Here is a 19,432-nt window from a genome sequence, read left to right on the forward strand (position 1 = left end):
CAGCTGTCATTTTGGGGTATCTGCTTACCTTGCTAAGAATGTAAATCACATCACCACGTTTAAATGACAATTCATCAGAAAGAGCTCCTGTGCAGTCCCACAAACCCTGGTAAAAATTAGCATAATCGGTGCTTTTATCTCCTAGGAAGAAGAAAGAGAAAACAAGAGTTAGAGCTTTCATGTAATGGGCCCTCACTTAAAAATGAACAAATAGCAATTAAAGGGCCACTCCAAACCACCAAAGAACAGTCGAAAAAAATTCTGTCCTCATTCAAAGAACACTTGATAACATCCACACAAGAATCCTACTTCTTGCTCTCATCTAATTAAGGACCATTTTCAAAAAGATCTAATTTTGAATGTCTTTTCTTTCCTCTCTCCTTTTCTTGTTTTTACCTAAAACTTGTAATTGCAACATGTTTCTTCAAACCAGCACCTAAGTTACTTCCCACTTATTTTCTATAACAAACCTAAGCCCACTTGCAACATGTTCTGAAGATGAGTCAGCCTCCCTGTATAATGAGCAATATCCATGAGATGTGATAAACACGTTGTGAAATAAGCACCGTACAGAATTTAGGACACATCATAAAAGTAATAATAATAAAGGAGCTAAGGTACAAATATAACCAAACGAGGTAACAAAAAAACTTTTTGAGATTTAAACTTCAAAAAAAAAAAGCATCAATGGCATATATATATATATAGATATAGATATAGATATAGATATAGATATGGACCATTTTTATAGTCTTTATTGAATTTGTTACAATATTGCTTCTGCTTTTTTTATGTTTTGTTTTTCTGGTCACGAGGCATGTGGGATCTTAGCTCCCCGGACCAGGGATCAAACCTGCACCCCCTGCATTGGAAGGCGAAGTCTTAACCCCTGGACTGCCAGGGAAGTCCCTAAATTTAAACTTTTTCAAAGCATAAAGCTGGTTAAAGGAAGAGAATAAAATGAAAGTAATCTAAAGGATAATTCCAGCTCTTATCTTTAGGAACTTTTGTACCCAAAGCCTCTCAAAGTTATTTCTGAAATATTTTAGCAACTTTGAAACTGCCAGTGCTAAAGCTGCATTTTCCAAGATTTCTGTCAGCCCTAGTTCAGGACATTAGGCTCTGAATAAACATGCAACATACACTGCAGTTATCAGCTCATCCTTCTAACAGCATAAGCACAATGGATGTGATGTGTTCAAACTGCCATACAGACCATTAACTGATTGATTATTTAGCGCTCTCCGCTCTATAATACCACAATAAACCGGGTAATAAATGCTTTGTCACTTATACAATGTGGGTCGCCTGAAACACAGCACAGAGTTAAATACACTGGCTGCTTTTGTTACACTGAGAACTGTTTCCTGTTTTTAATTTCATGATAATTGAGTTTTGATGAGTTAATGCAAAAAGAATGCAAGCAATATCAATAAGATGTCCCTGTATTCACTAACCAGGCAGAACATACACGTGCTGACAACTTCCATCATTGGAATGTCATCTTTGAATTCTGAGGGGATAACTGTGGAGACACATGCTGGATCAGGGTTGTCATCTTAGTTTTGTTATATGGCTCTCAAACAGCAGGCTCCTTGGCAATTCTAACACAACCAGTCACATTAGCGTGTCAGGAGGGCGTTCATCTTATTACACATAGCTTGTGATTTACTCAAAGTGTTAGGTTTATTCGAAATTTAAAAAATTCTCTTTAGTATCTGAAACATTTTTTTAAAGCCAAAAAGAAAATCTGAATAATATGGAGTCTGACTATTTAAGAAGTAAGACGTGACTTTTCCATTATACTTTTAAGAAAATAAACAAGGACAATCCTCCTATTAAAGTTTTTCCGCTTGTTTTCTAAGAACTCAAAAAAAGAGGGGGGACGGGGGAAAGGAGGGATAGAAGGAGGGAGGGAGACAGAGAGACAGACACCTTATTGACTTTTCCGCTCTAGCATTTGAACACTCATCACAGAAGCTAGCAGGGATGTACACAAGCCTGGGAATCCAACCAAGAACTAACAATGCTTGTGGCCACCCTTCATTACATTTTCCCCTCAAAGCATATATTATGGAAATTCTATGAATGGACACTAGAGGGCACTCTGGCTGGACAGACTTCTCCAAACATTGTCAAATTTTTCTAAGAAAAAAATTACTTAATAATGAAGTGAATGATTTCCTTTAAAAACCACTTATTTAGACAAATAGGGATTTAGAAGTTGAAACATTCTAGTCAGATTAAATCAACTGCTAACTGGGTCAAATGTTGTGCCCCATGCAGTCCGTCAGTGTCAGTTTAAAAGTCAAGGAATTAGAGCAAAGAGAGGATGACATCATTTCACACGCAAGGCCCTCCCCCATAGTCACTGGCCAGGAGGTAAAAGGATCTAAATAGCTGGTTTCCCCAGTCGAGGCTCCTGTGTGTTCCCCATGCTGCTCAGCCTTAAGCTTGATCCTAAAAGGCTGAAGAAAGAAAACCTGGGTTAAAAACTAGAGAAGTTTTGGCTTAGCTGAAGCATCCCAGTGGGTTCTGCAGCTGTTCAGCCTCTGCTTGCTCTTTCCTTTTTCAGATTCTCTCACAATAGTATTTCACTCAGTAGATTTTCAAACGCAGGGGAGAGGGAAGAAGGAAGAGGAAAGTGTATGGTGATTTCTAACACATAATCCTTATCACTTTGGGGGTCTCTCCTCCCCTCGATGTGCTTAGTGAAACTCCCATTAACACTAATGGGAGTTACAGGAGCACAGGAGGGGAAGAGAGACCCCAACCGTGTGCGAGATGCATCTCTCCCTAGATGTGCATCATGGGCATTTCATTAAATCTCACTGCTGTAAAAAGTCAACAGAGCTAGTGATCTGGCAGTCCTGGGAACAAGATGCATTTTCTACTGTGCTTTCTGCAATCTTGATGATGATGTTACCCAAAGACCAACCTCATTCCTGTGTCCCATATGTGAGCCCTGTTAAAGAATAGTAAGTTGTTTATGTCACATGGCTACCTACCTGTACACACAAATTGACTATTCTATTTCAGCATGCAATATTAGTTATGATGTAGAACAGCGGTCCCCAACCTTTTTGGCACCAGGGACTGGTTTCATGGAGGACAATTTTTCCACGGACGGGGGGTGGTGGAGCGCGGGGTGGGGGGGATCGTGGGAATGGTTCAGGCGGTAACGCGAGCGATGGGGAGGGGCACATGAAGCTTCGCTCGCTTGCCCACCGCTCACCTCCTGCTGTGCGGCCCGGTTCCTAACAAGCTGCGGACCCGCGGCCCCGGGGCTTAGAGACCCCTGATGTAGAAGAATCCCAACGGGGGAGAAAACCTGGCAGTCTATGTTCATTAGCCTTAGTCTCCTTCGGAAAGTAATGTCAAAATTCTTAAAATGAATTCCAGACATAAAAATTAAGAATTATCTTGTTCTTCAGAGAGCAGCAAGCTCCTCTGGTTTACTTTTCTAAATTTTAAGTGTGTCTAAACATACACAAAAAAATATGCATCGACATCCTTGGAAGCACTGTGGGTTCACAGAAGTTAACACTGTTCATTTATACACTGAAAAAATAATCCCTGTGAGATGTGTTTTTTAAAAACAACAACAACAAAAAAAATGGGATGGAGCATAATGTCATAAACCACCAATAAGCTTACATTGTGAATACAAATTAAATCGGTTTAGTTGTCTTTATTATATGAATTAATTTTCCTATTCTATCCACACCGTGATCCATGTTTTCAAAATTATCAAAAAAAAATCATCTCATTACGTTTCTTATCCTAAGAAGCATATATGGTTAAAAAAGAAGGTAAAGAAACAAAGAAAATAACATTCTAAATTAGCTGGCTTGTGAAAGATTTAAACAATGTATTTGCTCTTGTAAGTTAAACATGCAAAAACAGATCACTGAGCAAGAAAAACAGAATTGTTATGAAAGTACAAGCTAAACATTGGAGATATTGACTTTTGCAAAAATGAAAAGATTTTTAAAACATGATGACAATGGGTAAAACACAATAATAAGATAATGGAGAATCTCTCCTTGGGTAATGTCATAGGTGTAAAAACTATTTTAGAAAGGTAAGCATATTGTATAATGTTCAAAAAAATCAAATGGAATCTTTATTTTTTATATGCAAGCTACGTAAGCTTAAACATGAAATAACTTGTAAGAAATACATGCTTAATTTTGTTTCTGCTTATATATTTTACATTAGAGTAGTCTGAAAAAAGAATTTTTCCTTTAGTAAAATCAGTCAACGTGAAAAATATAACATTCTTGAGTAAGGTTAGAAGTTCACATCATGTGAAGCTCAGCAAGATAGTAATACCCTTGTCAACTCACTGCCCTGCACAGCAAACAAACTTCTAATGTTACATCTTTGACAGCCTGGGGAGAGCAAAGGTCACTGGTATGCAAAAGCATTAAAACTGTTGCTTGAAAAGAATTTCATGTCACTAAAGATAAGAATTATTGCAGTGCTTTATAGCAATTGCATGAAAAGGTAGATCTCCTTATTGCATTCCTTTGAGGAAAACCTGATTTGTTCTTCCTTCCCTCAAAGGCAAAAATTTGGGAGATAGTTACTTTAAAAGGGTTTTGGAAAAACATAATTGTTTTAAGCCAAAACACTCATATTTGTGGAAAGAAGATTTGTATGTGTCCACCTTCTATACCTGCACAGAAATTTAAAAAAAAAGAAAACGACATGCTTTTGGCAGAAGCTTTATGATAATAACAAAACGTATGTACTTAAAACTGCCAGTGAACATTGTCCTCAAGGCTTTGCTCAGCCTTGGTGTTTATAGCTGCATCTAATGACTTGTTCCTCACTTCCCTTCTGAAAAAAGCAAACCCAAACCTTTTGCAGCAACCTGCTCCTGCTTTCCTGTCCAGGTCCGGAAATCAGGCCTCTGTTTCCTTTCTACATGCCACAGTAGGAAGGACTCGGGAAGCCTACTTCCTGAACACACACTGCTTGACCACCCTGCCCCTGACAGCTTGAAAGAGTGATGTATGGACATATCAGAGAGGGGAGGTGACCCCCAACTATAGCTCTTTGCAGAACATGGGATGATATGGCAGACCTTGCCCCAGCTGACATGTGGCTATGAAGAGGTGTAAAGTCCTGATAAGAAGGCAGTCCTTCTCTTCTTTCTGTGTAAAATAATTGCTGGTTTATCAAAACTAACCTCATGCTTGCACTACAGATAGGGTTTATCTCCTGCTATTTGGAAATAACAAGAAGCAAGAGAAGTTGCCTTTATCATGTGATTCCGTACACAGCACGTGCAATTATTTTTCCAGTCTTAGTCATAATTAGTAGCTGGGGCCACGTGCCAAGTGGAAAGGGATAAGGGGAATATCCTTCCTAGCCTTCCAGGCCACCACTGTCCTTTTCCCATTTTTAAGCTGCTGTCACTGGACTCTGGCATTTCTTACCCAATTCATTTGCTTTCTGTGTTAATCATATGCAATGAAGATATGCATGGCCAACATTTAAACAGGCTGCAGATCAATTAGCGGTCTTAAGTTTATCTGATTTTTATCAAAGAAGACAGAGCTGTGGGTCGATTGTCAGAGCCTGTGTCAAGTTGACCTTTTCAGAGATGTCTACATTGCCAGTCCCCTGGGCAACTTGTTGTCCCCTGTTAGTCTCTGAATGGCAGAAGTCTGTTCTGCTCAAGCACAAAGTATACACAGATGTCTATATTACATTCTTATAGGTTTGACAGCAACTGCATGTTGTATCTATAAACTGTCCTTTAGCAGTGACACTTCCTCAATGATGATAAGCTAATTTATGCAACTAAATCTCCTTTGCGCAGAAATGAAAGCTAATTGAGTCGTTACAAAGTAATTCAGAAAGGAATACCTTGTATAAATTGGCTTACTTTATAAATCCTTCTCAAGTGGTTTTCATGCATCCTAAATGGGTCTAAGAAGCTTATCAGCCATAAGAGGTCCAGACCCAAGGAGACAACCTCGGGGAGCCGAGGACACATCTTTAGAGCAGTAAGAAAGTGACGAAAAGGAAAGTGAACAAAACCAACATAAGCTTTCCCAGAAAGCTGCACAACTCATTACCTGTGGTGTGGTGAACACTGTCCTGACTCATCTTCCTTTGCCCCTCCACTTTCACCGGAGCTCCATTCTCTTCCTCTTCTGTAAATAAACAACATAAATGGGACACTGAAGGCTTTCCTCAGGGAGAAAGACACAGTACTCACCCCATCTTAAGAGCAAAACTAAAAGTGTATAACACATAAATATTCCTTTTCAAAGAATGAAACCACTCAACATTCACATCCCCTTTTCAATAATTGAAAGCTGAACAAAGAAACCTCTAGCTATTTCCAAATAGCAACCTGACCAGTTGGCTTGATAAAATTTAAGGTATGTACTAACGTTTCACGTATTTTGTTTTAAATATTCACAGAAACTCATCTGGAATAATCTTAAATCCAGAAAAGCCCTAAAAATGCAGTAAGATGACACCCGGCATTATACGGATTGACCACATTTTACTGTGGCATGAGTACCACAGATAAAATCATGGTCCCTGAAACAACAGCAGAGCAAAGAGAAAATGTGTGATATAAAATACAGTTAACCTAGAAGTCATTTGCTGAGCATCAGATACTTCATGTTTTCTCAATTGATCATCACAGGAAGATACTAGAAGCATCCTCACCCTTCAAGGTAAGACCCCCCAAATTACACTGAGGAACTACTATGTGTCATACACTACAGCAGATGTTAAGACTTCATAGGTAAACCATTTTAAATCCTCATTTTACAGAGAAATAAACTGAGACTCAAAAAGATAAAGAAACTTCCAATGTTTGCTATTCAAACTTAGGTTTATGATGACAAAATCCATGTTCTTTATCCTGCATATGTTCATATATATCTTCATGTTATTTCTACACTCTCCCATCACACTCCTTTCCCAAGTTATAGGAAGAAAAATGATGAGATTAAATAAGAAGGGTTTTTAAACAGAGTCAATAGGCTAGTTAATCCTTTTACATCAAAGAAATACTTACTACATGACCCCTTGCCCCACCTAAGGATTAATATACAATTTAGAAATATTTAAGGCAGGACATACGAACAAAATGGCATGTCAAGGAAAAACTGGGATCAAAAAGAATCATAATTCCAAGAAAATCAAAAACTTTAAAGAAAAATATGCAAAAGAAACAAATACAGTCATTATGACTATTAAATAATTCAACTCATGAATCTTCATTGAGCATTAACTACCTGTAAGAGAGAGAGGTTCTACCAGAAAGGCAAGGGTAGTAGGAAGCTTCTGCCTTCAGGAAGTTACAGCCTAGAGGGGACAGAAGACAGAACCTAAAGGAAAGTGGGATAAGGGGCATAAAACCTGACCTGTGAGGTACAAGGTACTGAAGGAGTGCAGAGGAGAAACCACCCAACTGGGGCAATACCATAAAGGCTCTGAGGGATGGAGAGAATCTGAATAAGGAGAGATGGGAAGGAGGAAATTTCCAGACAAGGGAAGGCATGAACAAAAGAACAAGGCATGAGCATATTCATTTTGGCTAAAGAATGTGGTTCTCTTGGGACTTCCCTGGCGGTCCAGTGGTTAAAACTTCGCCTTCAAATGCAGGGGGTGCTGGTTCAATCCCTGGTCGGAGAGCTAAGATCCCACATGCCTCACAGCCAAAAAACCAAAACATAGAAAAATACCAGAAGCAATATTGTAATGAATTCAATAAAGACTTTAAAAATGGTCCATTTTTATCAAAAAAATAATAATAATAAAGGCAGAGGCTGTTCTTGTAGAATAAGAGCAGGATGGGAGATAATGCTAGTCATTTGGGCAAACTGTTGAAGAGCCGTGAACATCCTGCTGTGGACTTCAGACTTTTACATGTTTGGTGAGGAACAAGAGTCCCCCCAAATTTCTGAGGCGAGAAAGGGCAGGACTGAAACTGCTTGAGGAATGGCTATCACATCCCATTGTCCCAGACAGCCTAGATGAGGGGTGTGGGGAGAGAGACGACTCCTAGTCTAGCTAAAGGGGAAGTCAGTCCTGAACTGAAGGGGCAGAGGAAATGGAACGGAGATGGTTATGAGGGGGAAAGGAACTAGAATAGACAAACTTTGCCTGACTGGATGTGGAGGGCTACGGGAAAAGAATGAGCAACCAAGGATGACTCAGGTTTTGATCTTAGTTAACTGAGAAATGGGAACATCATTACTAAAAAGAGAATAGCCAAGATGAGCTACTCAAGGGGTTGTGTTTCTGATATGGGACATTTAATATACTGGTGGGGCAACCCAGAGGAAATGTCCAGGGGCAACTGCAAAGCTTGGTAGACAGGTCAAGAATGCAGGTGTAAATTTAGAAGTCCCATGCAAATTTTAAAGTGGTGACTAATAAAAACTAGCATTTAAATCAAGCTTGAGAGTTACTGTACTTACAAGATAATTATAACTGTTTCAAATTTTTGTAACTCAATTCAAACAAAAGAATGAAAGCTCCAATATAAGGAACAGCTGGAAATCATTGGCACTTTATACACATTAAGCTAAACATAATATTGGCGATTTAATATAGTTCAGTCAAATAGTAAAGAATACATAGAAGACCTAATAACAAGTCTAATACTAAATGCTCTCTCTTTTCTCTTCAACAATTATCTCACTTATGTTAAACCTCAAGGACTAGTTATCATAAATGGGTCAATAGGGTGTTTTCATACAGATTTTAAAGGTATTAGGGACATTTACCATCATTTAGTCCAAACTACTCCTTTTACAAATCATTAATTTCTTTTGAGGTGAAGGAGAAAGCTTTCTTTACTTTTCATACTTTCTCTTTCCCCAGCACTCCCTCTCTTCCAATTTGGTCACAAATTCAATAGTAAGAAGTAAATTCAAAAACAGTTAAGGGCACTTGTCCTGAAGTCAAAAGCTTTAACCACATTAATACAGAAAGCACTATTCCTGGCTCTTAAGAAGACACTATGGGATTTACTCTCACCACCCAAAGTCAGTGTCAAGATATCATAAAAACTATTAATAATTACAAGAGGGGCTTCCCTGGTGGCACAGTGGTTGAGAGTCCGCCTGCCGATGCAGGGGACACGGGTTCGTGCCCCAGTCCGGGAAGATCCCACACGCCGCGGAGCGGCTGGGCCCGTGAGCCATGGCTGCTGGGCCTGCGCGTCCAGAGCCTGTGCTCCGCAACGGGAGACGCCACAACAGTGAGAGGCCCATGTACCACAAAAAAAATAATAATAATTACAAGAATTAAGTGGGAAAAACTCCATTCTTGGCAAAGTTGTCAATGAATTTAGAATTTATTACTAAGAATTTATTATTTTATTAAAATTTAAGTACCTATTATATGCACAATGTATTCTTAAACTTTCAGAATGATATTAAAAATATTTACTGTGAAGTATCCAAATTGAAATCCATGTGAGATGCTTAATAAGAAGTATTTTAGAGGATAAGATGCTCATTAAAAACACTTCCTTTCTCCTTTGCAAACCTAGAACTTCTATCTTTAGGTCAAAGCCTTCTGTGTTTCAAATATCAATTTTTCTTAACAGTAAAACAACCCATTTTATCTTGGGCTAACAGTACAAACAGCTTCCATATAAAAGACAACAAAATCAAATCTGGTGTGTGCTTTTTTAATCTTAGGAAGAAAAGAACTCAACCTGAATCTTGAATAGACTCTGGTACAAGGGAGATGTTCAATAAATACTAAGTGAACAAACGGATTCCAAAATCATGAAAATAAATCCTACTACTATATTCATTTACTAACAGAGCAAACCTCTCCACATCATTCAAAAAATATATAAGGACAAGTGACCAAAATTCTAGGCAATAATCACCTTCACAATATATTAGAAACATACAGATGTTGTTTTATTTAGGTTTATTATTAAACATATTTTATTTGGGGGTTGAGGCACGATGTCATTATACGATACTAATTAATATCTCAAATAGTCAATATGTGTGGGTTAATATATTCCATTCAACATTTTAATAACAGTAAACAAAAACAGCTCAGCTATGCAATAAAATCCATCAAACCATACAGATGGTTATAAGGTTTTCATTATGTGGTTTCCATAGCAATCATATTGCAAATCTGGAAGCTTCTTGCAAACAAGCAGCTTGTATTTACATGCCTCTCAGCTGCAGCACAAAACTCTTCAACATGTGAAGTTATTATTCCATTCACACATTGTTAGGAGAATCACCGGGAGATTTTTTTTTTTTTGATCATAACAAGATGAAAATAACAATAAAGTGAACTAATTGCAGAAGATAACTCAAGCATAGTTATACATTTACTAAACTAACCAATGAGTATTAAAAATGTTCTTATAGTCATTGGAAGGTTTTTAACATTAAACCCTGTCAAAAATATGAGACCTCCAGGAACAACCAGACCCTAGAGAATCTAAAAGCTTGAATTCTACTTTCACTCTTTTTTTGGATATATATTAAGCCTTTTTGCTGAGTTGAGCAAAGAGAAAAAGAATAGCAGAAAATTGAGTCTTCCCAGATTTTTTTAGAATGACTACCATTTGAGGAAATGCTTCCTGTGGGAAAAGTCAAGACCTTTCTTTTTCGCTGCTAGATTAATCAATTTAATTTACAAATTGATCCAGTTCCATAACAGATGGATTATTACCCTAATAAGGATCAAAGATCTGTCTAGCTATGCAGTTTTTACAAAATGGCTATTTCTGACTTACTAACATTCTTTTTTAAGGATAAATAACCGAAAAAACAAAAGTGATAAGCAACTGACATGTGCAGCTGACATTGCTTGGAAAAGGCTAAAGACAATTTGTTAGCACCAAAACAGGATGTGTGATGTTCACATCATGGCTGAGGACTGATATTATCATGTCTTCCAGGGAGAAGAGGACGACAACACAAGAAAATCCTTGACTCACACGATGATTACCTTTCTCACTAAACACCTTCAGAAAACAGCTCTCCTGAATTACAATGTAATTTTAAAAAGAATAAAACACAGAATCAAGAGTTATGCTCTGAAATAAATCTTGGGTTTAGATCTCTACCTGCCCAGGCTTCATCTGATTATGAGACTATATATTTATCTCAAGAAACGTTAATATGTGTTGCTTCAATGTTCACACTATATGCATTTATATCCATTATGTAACTAAGTCCTCATAACAATTCTATGAGGTAATAATAGGAACTTTTTTCCTCTTTATGGATGCAAAAGTGACATTTACAGAGCTTGAATAATTTGTCCAGGTTCACACAGCCAGTTAGAACAAGAGCTGGGATTTAAACTTTCACATCTTTCACTGAAGCCCCAGCTCTAAGCCATGGTGCCATTTCCTTGATTTTCGGTTTATAGATACAGTTTTTGCTAAAATTTCTCATGAATATTGGCTGTTTGTGGACTTGGAAAACATTTTCACATAAGTGGGTAGGTTCTATCCTACCATAGCACTGTATTTGAGGTACATCTTAGGTTAAGCAATCCTTTCAGCGACGATTTAGAAACAGAATTTCACGTCTGGCTGTCCCAAACGTGCATCTTCTCCTTTCTCTTCTCCACTTCTCCTTCCCCACCTTTAATGTTCTACACACTCAACTGCCCCTAAAGCCAGCACACAGTATTTGATAGTTTGTAAAGGTCTCTAATGCAACTCATAATTGAAAACGGATTTATTTCTGAGGCCAGTCAGCTTTACCTTCTCACTTTATTTCAATAAGGAAAACACAGCTAAATGGAGATGGTAAAGAGGAGTCTTTCTACACACAAAGATCTGAAAGAGGTTCACCTACATTTCAGAACAACAGGCTCTCCTGCACATTTCTTCAAGGGTTCAGGCTCCAGGGAGTTGCAAGCAAGATGCCCCTGAGTAGGAGGAGATGGAACAGATGGGATGGGGAACTGAAGACACCTCCAGCTAGTCCTAGCAGTAAGATGAAAAAGAGGCAGAAACACAGGGAGGATTTATACAAATGGAACCTCACCTCCTCTTCTCTCTCAACACCTGGGGCAAGCTCTGAAGCTGGTGGAAGGGTTAGAGAAGTGGAAGAGTACAGTCGAAGGGATATGGGTGAGGGAATTCAAAATTATGACAATGAAGACAAGTGAGCTCCTTAAGGGCCTATAAATCCTGGACTACTGGGAACTTAAAATACGGCACTTCTAAAGGTTTCTTCTATCTATTTAATAGCCTGACATATAGTTTATAGCAATAAAAGATATATTTTTATAAAGATATAAGCATGTGCCTTTTAGTATTATGCTAACTTCAAAATGAAAAGAAAGATAAAGATGCCTGAAATGGCAGTCATGTTTACTCTCCTGGAAATTAGGCAAACTGAGTCCTACTGTTAAAGGTCTAGTTACTCATGCAACCTCGACACTGTTTCTAATTCTGTGTCTTCTCTGTAAAGCAGAAAGAATAACGTCTATCCCATAGCACTTTGAACAGGATTTGGAGAGGACAATGAGATAATCAGATTTCTCAAGGGGGAAAAAAAAAGCACAATTAGCATGCAGTATCAAGTTCACTACCTGAGGAGCTGGGTGTTTTGCAACAACTTATTAATTAAGCAACCGAGAAGGTTAATGTGATATAAAAGGCAATAAAATAAGCAATAGTTGTACAATCATAGAAGCTAATTTTCAACCTGGACATTCTATTCTTATAGGGTTTAATACGAAAAGGTTATCACTGCGAAAATAAATGCCTTTAGAGCACAGTGAATTTCTGTACTATAATATTAAAATTCATAATTTATACACAAACATGAAAATGCAAAAATAATGATTGTTCACAGACATTAAACTTGTTAACATCATGGTTGGGATGTTGGGAAAAAACTCAAATTCAAGCAAGGATCTCATTTGACAGAATTGGGAGAAATCTTAGAAGGGAAAGACACCTTAGCTATCATCCAGTTCAACTTCCTTCTTTCATTAAAGGGGAACTGAACTGGGGTGTTGGATGACTGGACCAAGGTCATGGCACTTCCACCCTGCTCTTCTCTCCCTGCACTGCCTTCTATGCAACACGCACTGCAGACATTCCTGCCGCTCTAGATGTACTTCTCTATTAAGTAGCAGGAGCAGTCTTACATACACTTGTTCATCTACAGGCAACGATGGCAGGCAAAGAAAGCACATAGGTTAAAAATAAGGTTTTACTAGGCCAGATTCCATCAGTCGGAAGTAACTGTGAGTCTGCAAATGATCCCACTCCTAAAGAATACTAGACACGGGGAAATTATGAAATGCGACTCCGCCTTGTCCCAGTGTATTCTAGTCGGTGTATGCTATAATATGACATTCTTCTAACTATTTCACAAAGCTCAAATTCTCAGCTTTTTAATTAAAGTGTATAATAAATTCTGTAATATTAAAATTTACATCCAAATTAAATTATTTCTCAGTTATAGTAACCTCTACCTGGCTCTGGATTTCTGGTACAATTATACTTTGCTACATGTAAGTTCTTTTTTAAATTTAAATTGAACTTTTTTCTTATTATTCTTGTTACAAAAGCAGTATCTGTTCATTGCTAGAAGCCAGAAAATAGAGATAAGCAAAAAAAGAAAAAACATTTTCAGTCACAGAAGACCTATCCATAAACACTATTAACATCTCCTTCTAGACAACCCTTATTCAGTTTCTGGTTTTTCTTTATTCTCATTTTTAATAATAATATCCCAAATGTCTATGTATTTCATTATAAACTATTTTGAATCCATCCCATTTTTAGAAAGTAAAATATTTCATCTTAACTTAGATTTTGGTTTAAGTTTCATTCTGTAAAAAATACTATCTAATATACATAAGTTGGTGATAAGATCATTTAATTGTAACATGGCTGTTTTATAAGGAACTGTCTACCATAGCCTTAGGAAAAAGGCAGATCTACGAATGCAGAGCTCATTTGTTACAGGCTTTGACTCTGTTTCTGATGCCTGCTTATGCAAATACACTCAACCTCTTCACGTGCAGTGCACCTTAACCTCATTTTCAAGAGTCCAAGAAAGAAAAATCACAGGTCCCTCTAAGAGGAACCATCACCCATTTGACTTATTGGTTCTATAATCCCTTTTACCAGCAGTGGTTTCCAAGACCCTTTTGGGGCATAGAGGGTCTATGAAGTCAAAACTATTTTCATAATAAAATTAAGATATTTGCCTTTTTCATTGTGTTAACATTTGCACTGATGCTGCAGAGCAATGACGGGTAAACTGCTGACACTTCAACGTAAACTAACACAGTGGCACCAGACTGTCACTGTATTCTTCACTGCCCTGCAGTAGCATTAACAACAAACAAGCCGGTTTTACCTAAGAGTGTCCTCGATGACAAATTATTATTTTCATTTAATCAATCTTGAATACCTGTCTCTTTAATATGCTGTGAGACAAAATCAGAAGGATGTATAAGGCATAGCCGCTGCAGCTCCAGGTGTGTGGGAGATTGAGTGATAAACTGAACTAGCTGCTTTTTTCATGGAACACCATTTTTACTTGAAAGAATGACTGACAGGCTATGGTTACTCAGACTTAAGAATCTGGCAGACATTTTCTCAAAAATGAATTAAGTGAACTTGTTATTTTTAACAAAAACAACTGACATTTATTGCCCATGATAAAATTTGACCTTTCAAGCAAAAATTAGAATTTTAGAAACTTACATCTTAGGATATAAGCTTGATAACTCTTCAGCATTTAAGGACTTTTCTAATGAGATCAGTGGTGATATTGAATGTGATGTTTTAATTGTACCATAACTGTGTCAATATTTAGAAGTTCTGCATAATGTAACGAACCCATATTTTCCAACTGACCAATGCATGATGTTACAAAAGCACGCATGGGTAAAACATCCATTCAAAGTACAAGACGGTCTCCTGAATTTTGCTGTAATACTGTGTGGAAAGTTCACTGATATGGTTTTGGACTCCACATTGCAACTAGCCTTTAACGAACACTTGACAAGTTTGGGTACAGTATCAAAGAAGAATACCCACCATTACCTGCAAGGCTTATTAAAATACTTCCTTTTCCTATTAGTACATATCTGTATGAGGCTGGATTTTCTTCACATGCTGACTGTACTTAAATTTAACAACATATAACAACAGAGTAAAGGCAGAAGCAGATATGAGAGTCTAAATGTCTCCTATTAAGATACACATTCAAGAGATCTGCCACTCCTCACTCATATTTTGGGAAAATATATCTATTTTTCCAAAAACAATGTTATTTATGTTCACATGTAGTGGGCTTATCATTATGACTTTTAAATTAATTAATATTTTTAATATTTCTCAGTTTTAATTTCTAACACACTAAGTATTAAGAGGCATAACCCACATAAACAAAAGAGTCCTCAATAATTGGGAGTCCTCAATAATTCTTAAGACTGAAAAGGCCTCCTGATTGCAGAGGGCCTGGGTTCGATCTCTGGTCAGGGAACTAAGATGCCACAGGCCGTGCAGGAGAGCCAAGAAACAAAAAAAACCACCGCCACAACAAACAAACAAAAAACCCAGACAAACAGAAAAGACCTCCTGGGATTAAAAAGTGTGAGAATTGCTGCCCTGCACTTTCTAGGGTAGTTTTTTGTTTTTTTGTGTGTGTGGTACGCGGGCCTCTCACTGCTGTTGCCTCTCCCGTTGCAGAGCACAGGCCCCGCAGCCATGGCTCACGGGCCTAGCCGCTCTGCTGCATGTGGGATCTTCCTGAACTGGGGCACGAACCCGTGTCCCCTGCATCGGCAGGCGGACTCTCAACCACTGCGCCACCAGGGAAGCCCTCTAGGGTAGTTTTAATTAAAAATCTAAATATTGTTGATCCACAACATGAAAAACCTGTTATCTTGCTAACCCAGAGCACTGCTTGCTAATTCTTTTACACTCCCAAAGCACACAATCTGAGGATTGAATCAAATTACTGTTGACTCATATTGAGCTGTTGACCCAAATCCCGTGTTCTTCCCATTTTCTGTGGGGCAAAGTCTTTCCTTTCTCATACTTGGGCAACTAGATTTTTGGGGCAAGTGTGATATTCTATCATACTTCATCCTGTTAGATTTGATCCACGATTTTGGTCTATTGAGAGCATAGCCTGTATATATCTACCCAAGGCATTCATGAACATGGCAGTATGACAATTCTGAGAACTAAGCCCTAAGGTGATCACAAAATCAATTGGTCAACACCCTTTGGGCACTGCTGTAGAGTCAGTTATCTAATGGTCTTTATATCCATAAATATTTCATAAGAATTCTGGCCAAATGCCTCACTGAAGGTATTGTCTTTGTTATATGTCTGTCATTTCCTTGAAGCCATGTTGGGTTTTACTCTAGAATCATTATTTCATCTTCTTTATGGCATAAAAGGCTCTCTTGGACACCTTATTTTAGTAGTTTCTCTGGAGTCCACCTCAGAGTCTTATCTGGGTCAGAAGACAAATTAAATTCTACTCATCCTGAAGACAGGGCTCAAATGTCCCCCAACTTAGGATGCTTTTCCCAAATCCCTCCAGGCAGCTGGCCACTCCCCCCTTTCTGTTCTCACAGCCTTAGTTAGTACAGAGTATTATAAATATTTGTCTACTAGTCTACTTGCCTCCAAGTGTGAACTCCCCAAGGGTATATTTACATTACAGCAGCCTAACATGGGGGGGCTAGAACAGAAAACTGTTTTCCATGAAAATTTGTTGAATAAAAACTAAACAGATTTCGGTTAGCTGGGTATTCTATTAGAATCTCTTTGCCCATGCTGGGCTTCTGTTACCTCTGACCAATCTTAGCAGTTGGAGGATAATTCTTGACAGAAGGGAGCAAATAAAATAAAAACTACATTGTTTTCTTTGAATTACTGCCCCTAATAATTTCAAAAACAAACAAAACCAGAGAGCAATTATATACCTTTTATTGTCTTTAGCATAATTTATAAATTTCAGCTATTTTCATATTTTCTTTGGTTATTTGGCCATTTCAATGGCTAATATATGTCTCTTAAAAAGTTACATTCATTGGATAGATTCTAGCACAATGATATATTTTTGTTTCTCTCCCTTTTTCTTCCCATTGACATCCTGTGATATTAAATGGCATTTTAAAACACTTGTCTTTAACACCATACATTGTGCCTATTCTTTCTCTGAGTTTTCTGAAATCTGCCTTCCTAAAGTCTAGGCAAACATCTCGGGCGGAGGCCGGTTTTTTCCTCACTGGCTATGATGGATTCTAAGATGACAACTGCTTTTGTCTAATTTTTTCCACAATTAAATCTGGGTATAGCAGCAGTTTCCCTATTTATTTCCTATGTCCTTCAGTCTCACTCATTTTTTAATATGCTACTTCCACACTTAAACTATATCAAATAGTAGAAAGAAAAAGAGGCAATGGTAATGACTGTTTATTGCTTTTCTGCCCTCTCCACATTCTCAGGGTCAGTTACTCTTAGTTGAATATTCCTTGTTGCTAAATACTAAAAAAACCCCTAACTATCCTGATCCCTGGCTCTGTGTGTCCCAGACATAAGGAGCTGAGAGGGTGGGAAGAGAGTAACTCTCAATCCCCCCGTCCTTTGTCTTCAAATATCACTTGCCTTTTAAACTTCTAAATATAGGCATACTTCCCTAAATAATACTAAATAATAATATAATTAATAAAATCAATCATAATGGAATCAGAAATTAATCCCATATTAATCCCAAAAGATACAATGGAACTACAGAAATGCAAATAAAATTCATATTCCTGAAGTTCACATTATCCTCTTTCACCAGCTGTATAAACTTAGACAAGCTAATTAAACTCTCTGAGCCTCAATTTTCAATCTGGAAAGCAGAAATACAAAATTTACTTTAGATAATTATTGTGAGAATGAAAAAGTTGAATGTCCAGTGCACAGAAGATTTTTAACAACAGTGATTATCATGATAATCTAAGAATGTACTGTGTGCCAAGCACCATGCTAGCCATGACACTATACAGTGAAATCTTACTCAATCCTCAAAACCCTATGAGGAAGGTATTGCTGTTATTCCCATTTTCAGATGCAAAAACACAGGCATAGAAACATTTAAGTAACTTGCTCAGCATAACACAGCTATAAGAAGTAGTGTCAGCATTTGAATCCAGGCAGTCTTCCTCCAGAGCCCAAGTTCAGAAGCACTACACTTTTTTTTTTTTTTTTTTTTTTTTTGCTGTACGTGGGCCTCTCACTGTTGTGGCCTGTCCCGCTGCGGAGCACAGGCTCCGGACGCGCAGGCTCCGCGGCCATGGCTCACGGGCCCAGCCGCTCCACGGCACGTGGGATCTTCCCGGACCGGGGCACGAACCTGTGTCCCCCGCATTGGCAGGCGGACTCTCAACCACTGCGCCACCAGGGAAGTCCGCACTATACTTTTTCTTCTCATTCTATGTAAGACTTTGCATAGATCACTTATTTGTTAATTAAACAGCACTTTAACATATTACCATAACATTCAACTTATGAGAAAGTTAATATTCACGATGTCATATAGACATATATTCTTACTTTTAACACTCTTCAATGACAAAATAACTTGGCTAACTCTGACAGTCTAAAAAAAAAAAAAAATAGTTCCCTTGAAAAATAGTGTACACTGCTGAAAAAGAGGAGAAGAGTCATGTTTGTAATGGCCACAGAAAGTGAAAAGCTTGGCTTTTGCCCCCTCCATCTTTCTTTCAGTTGGAAGGCAGCTTGCAAATGGAAAAATCATCTCCCATCACCTCCCTCTCAGAGACTGAATATGATGAGAAAACAGAATAAGGCCAAGCCCTGAAGCAAGCAGAGCCGAGAGCAGCTTCTGTCCTAGCCAGGAGCCCAAGAAGATTGATTAATCCTGAATAAAACAGCTATAGCTCCTCACTAGATCTGACTGCGATAAGACATGAAAAATGCAGCAAATTAAAAACACTTTACATAGTATAAAAGAATGGCATTCTCAAAATACAAATGTCCATGTACCTATGAGGGACTATACATAGACTTTCAGAATTATGTTTCTAAAGCATTTTCAATTCTAAGGTGGGAGGTATTTTTTTGACACACAAATTTATGATAAAATATGTTACAGGGCCTAGAAAATGAGAGATCTTCCAAAACTAGAATATTTCTATAGAGAGGAGTTGCCAAAAGAAGCAAGGTAGAACCTGTGGGGGAAAGAAGGGGAGGTTAGGCACACAAAGTTCATCTGATGGAGCTCTCGATGTTCATTCCTGCCACACACTACTTGATGTTCTTCAAAGTACATAAGAATAAAAATTTGAGCTTAAAAAAACAACACACTTGCTCTGTTTTGGGCCCCTAACAGTATGGATGAACTCTCATTTGCAAAGTGTCTCTTATTGAGATTGCAAACATAAG

General features: G+C 37.9%; 1 protein-coding gene across 2 annotated transcripts in view; it reads right to left on the bottom strand.

Annotated features, from left to right (window-relative positions):
• Nucleotides 1–19,432, bottom strand: part of SKAP2 (src kinase associated phosphoprotein 2) — a 155,820-nt gene that overhangs the window by 16,371 nt on the left and 120,017 nt on the right. For both annotated transcript variants that reach the window (XM_079931760.1, XM_079931761.1), the window contains 2 exons: nt 6,093–6,170; nt 29–141 (listed from right to left, as the gene is read on the bottom strand). In XM_079931760.1, coding sequence (XP_079787886.1) covers nt 29–141; nt 6,093–6,170 — 191 coding nt within the window. The remainder of the gene's footprint in view (nt 1–28; nt 142–6,092; nt 6,171–19,432) is intronic.

This window comes from Stenella coeruleoalba (genome assembly GCF_951394435.1).
Source record: "Stenella coeruleoalba genome assembly, chromosome: 9".
In the NCBI taxonomy this organism is placed as follows: Eukaryota; Metazoa; Chordata; class Mammalia; order Artiodactyla; family Delphinidae; genus Stenella; species Stenella coeruleoalba.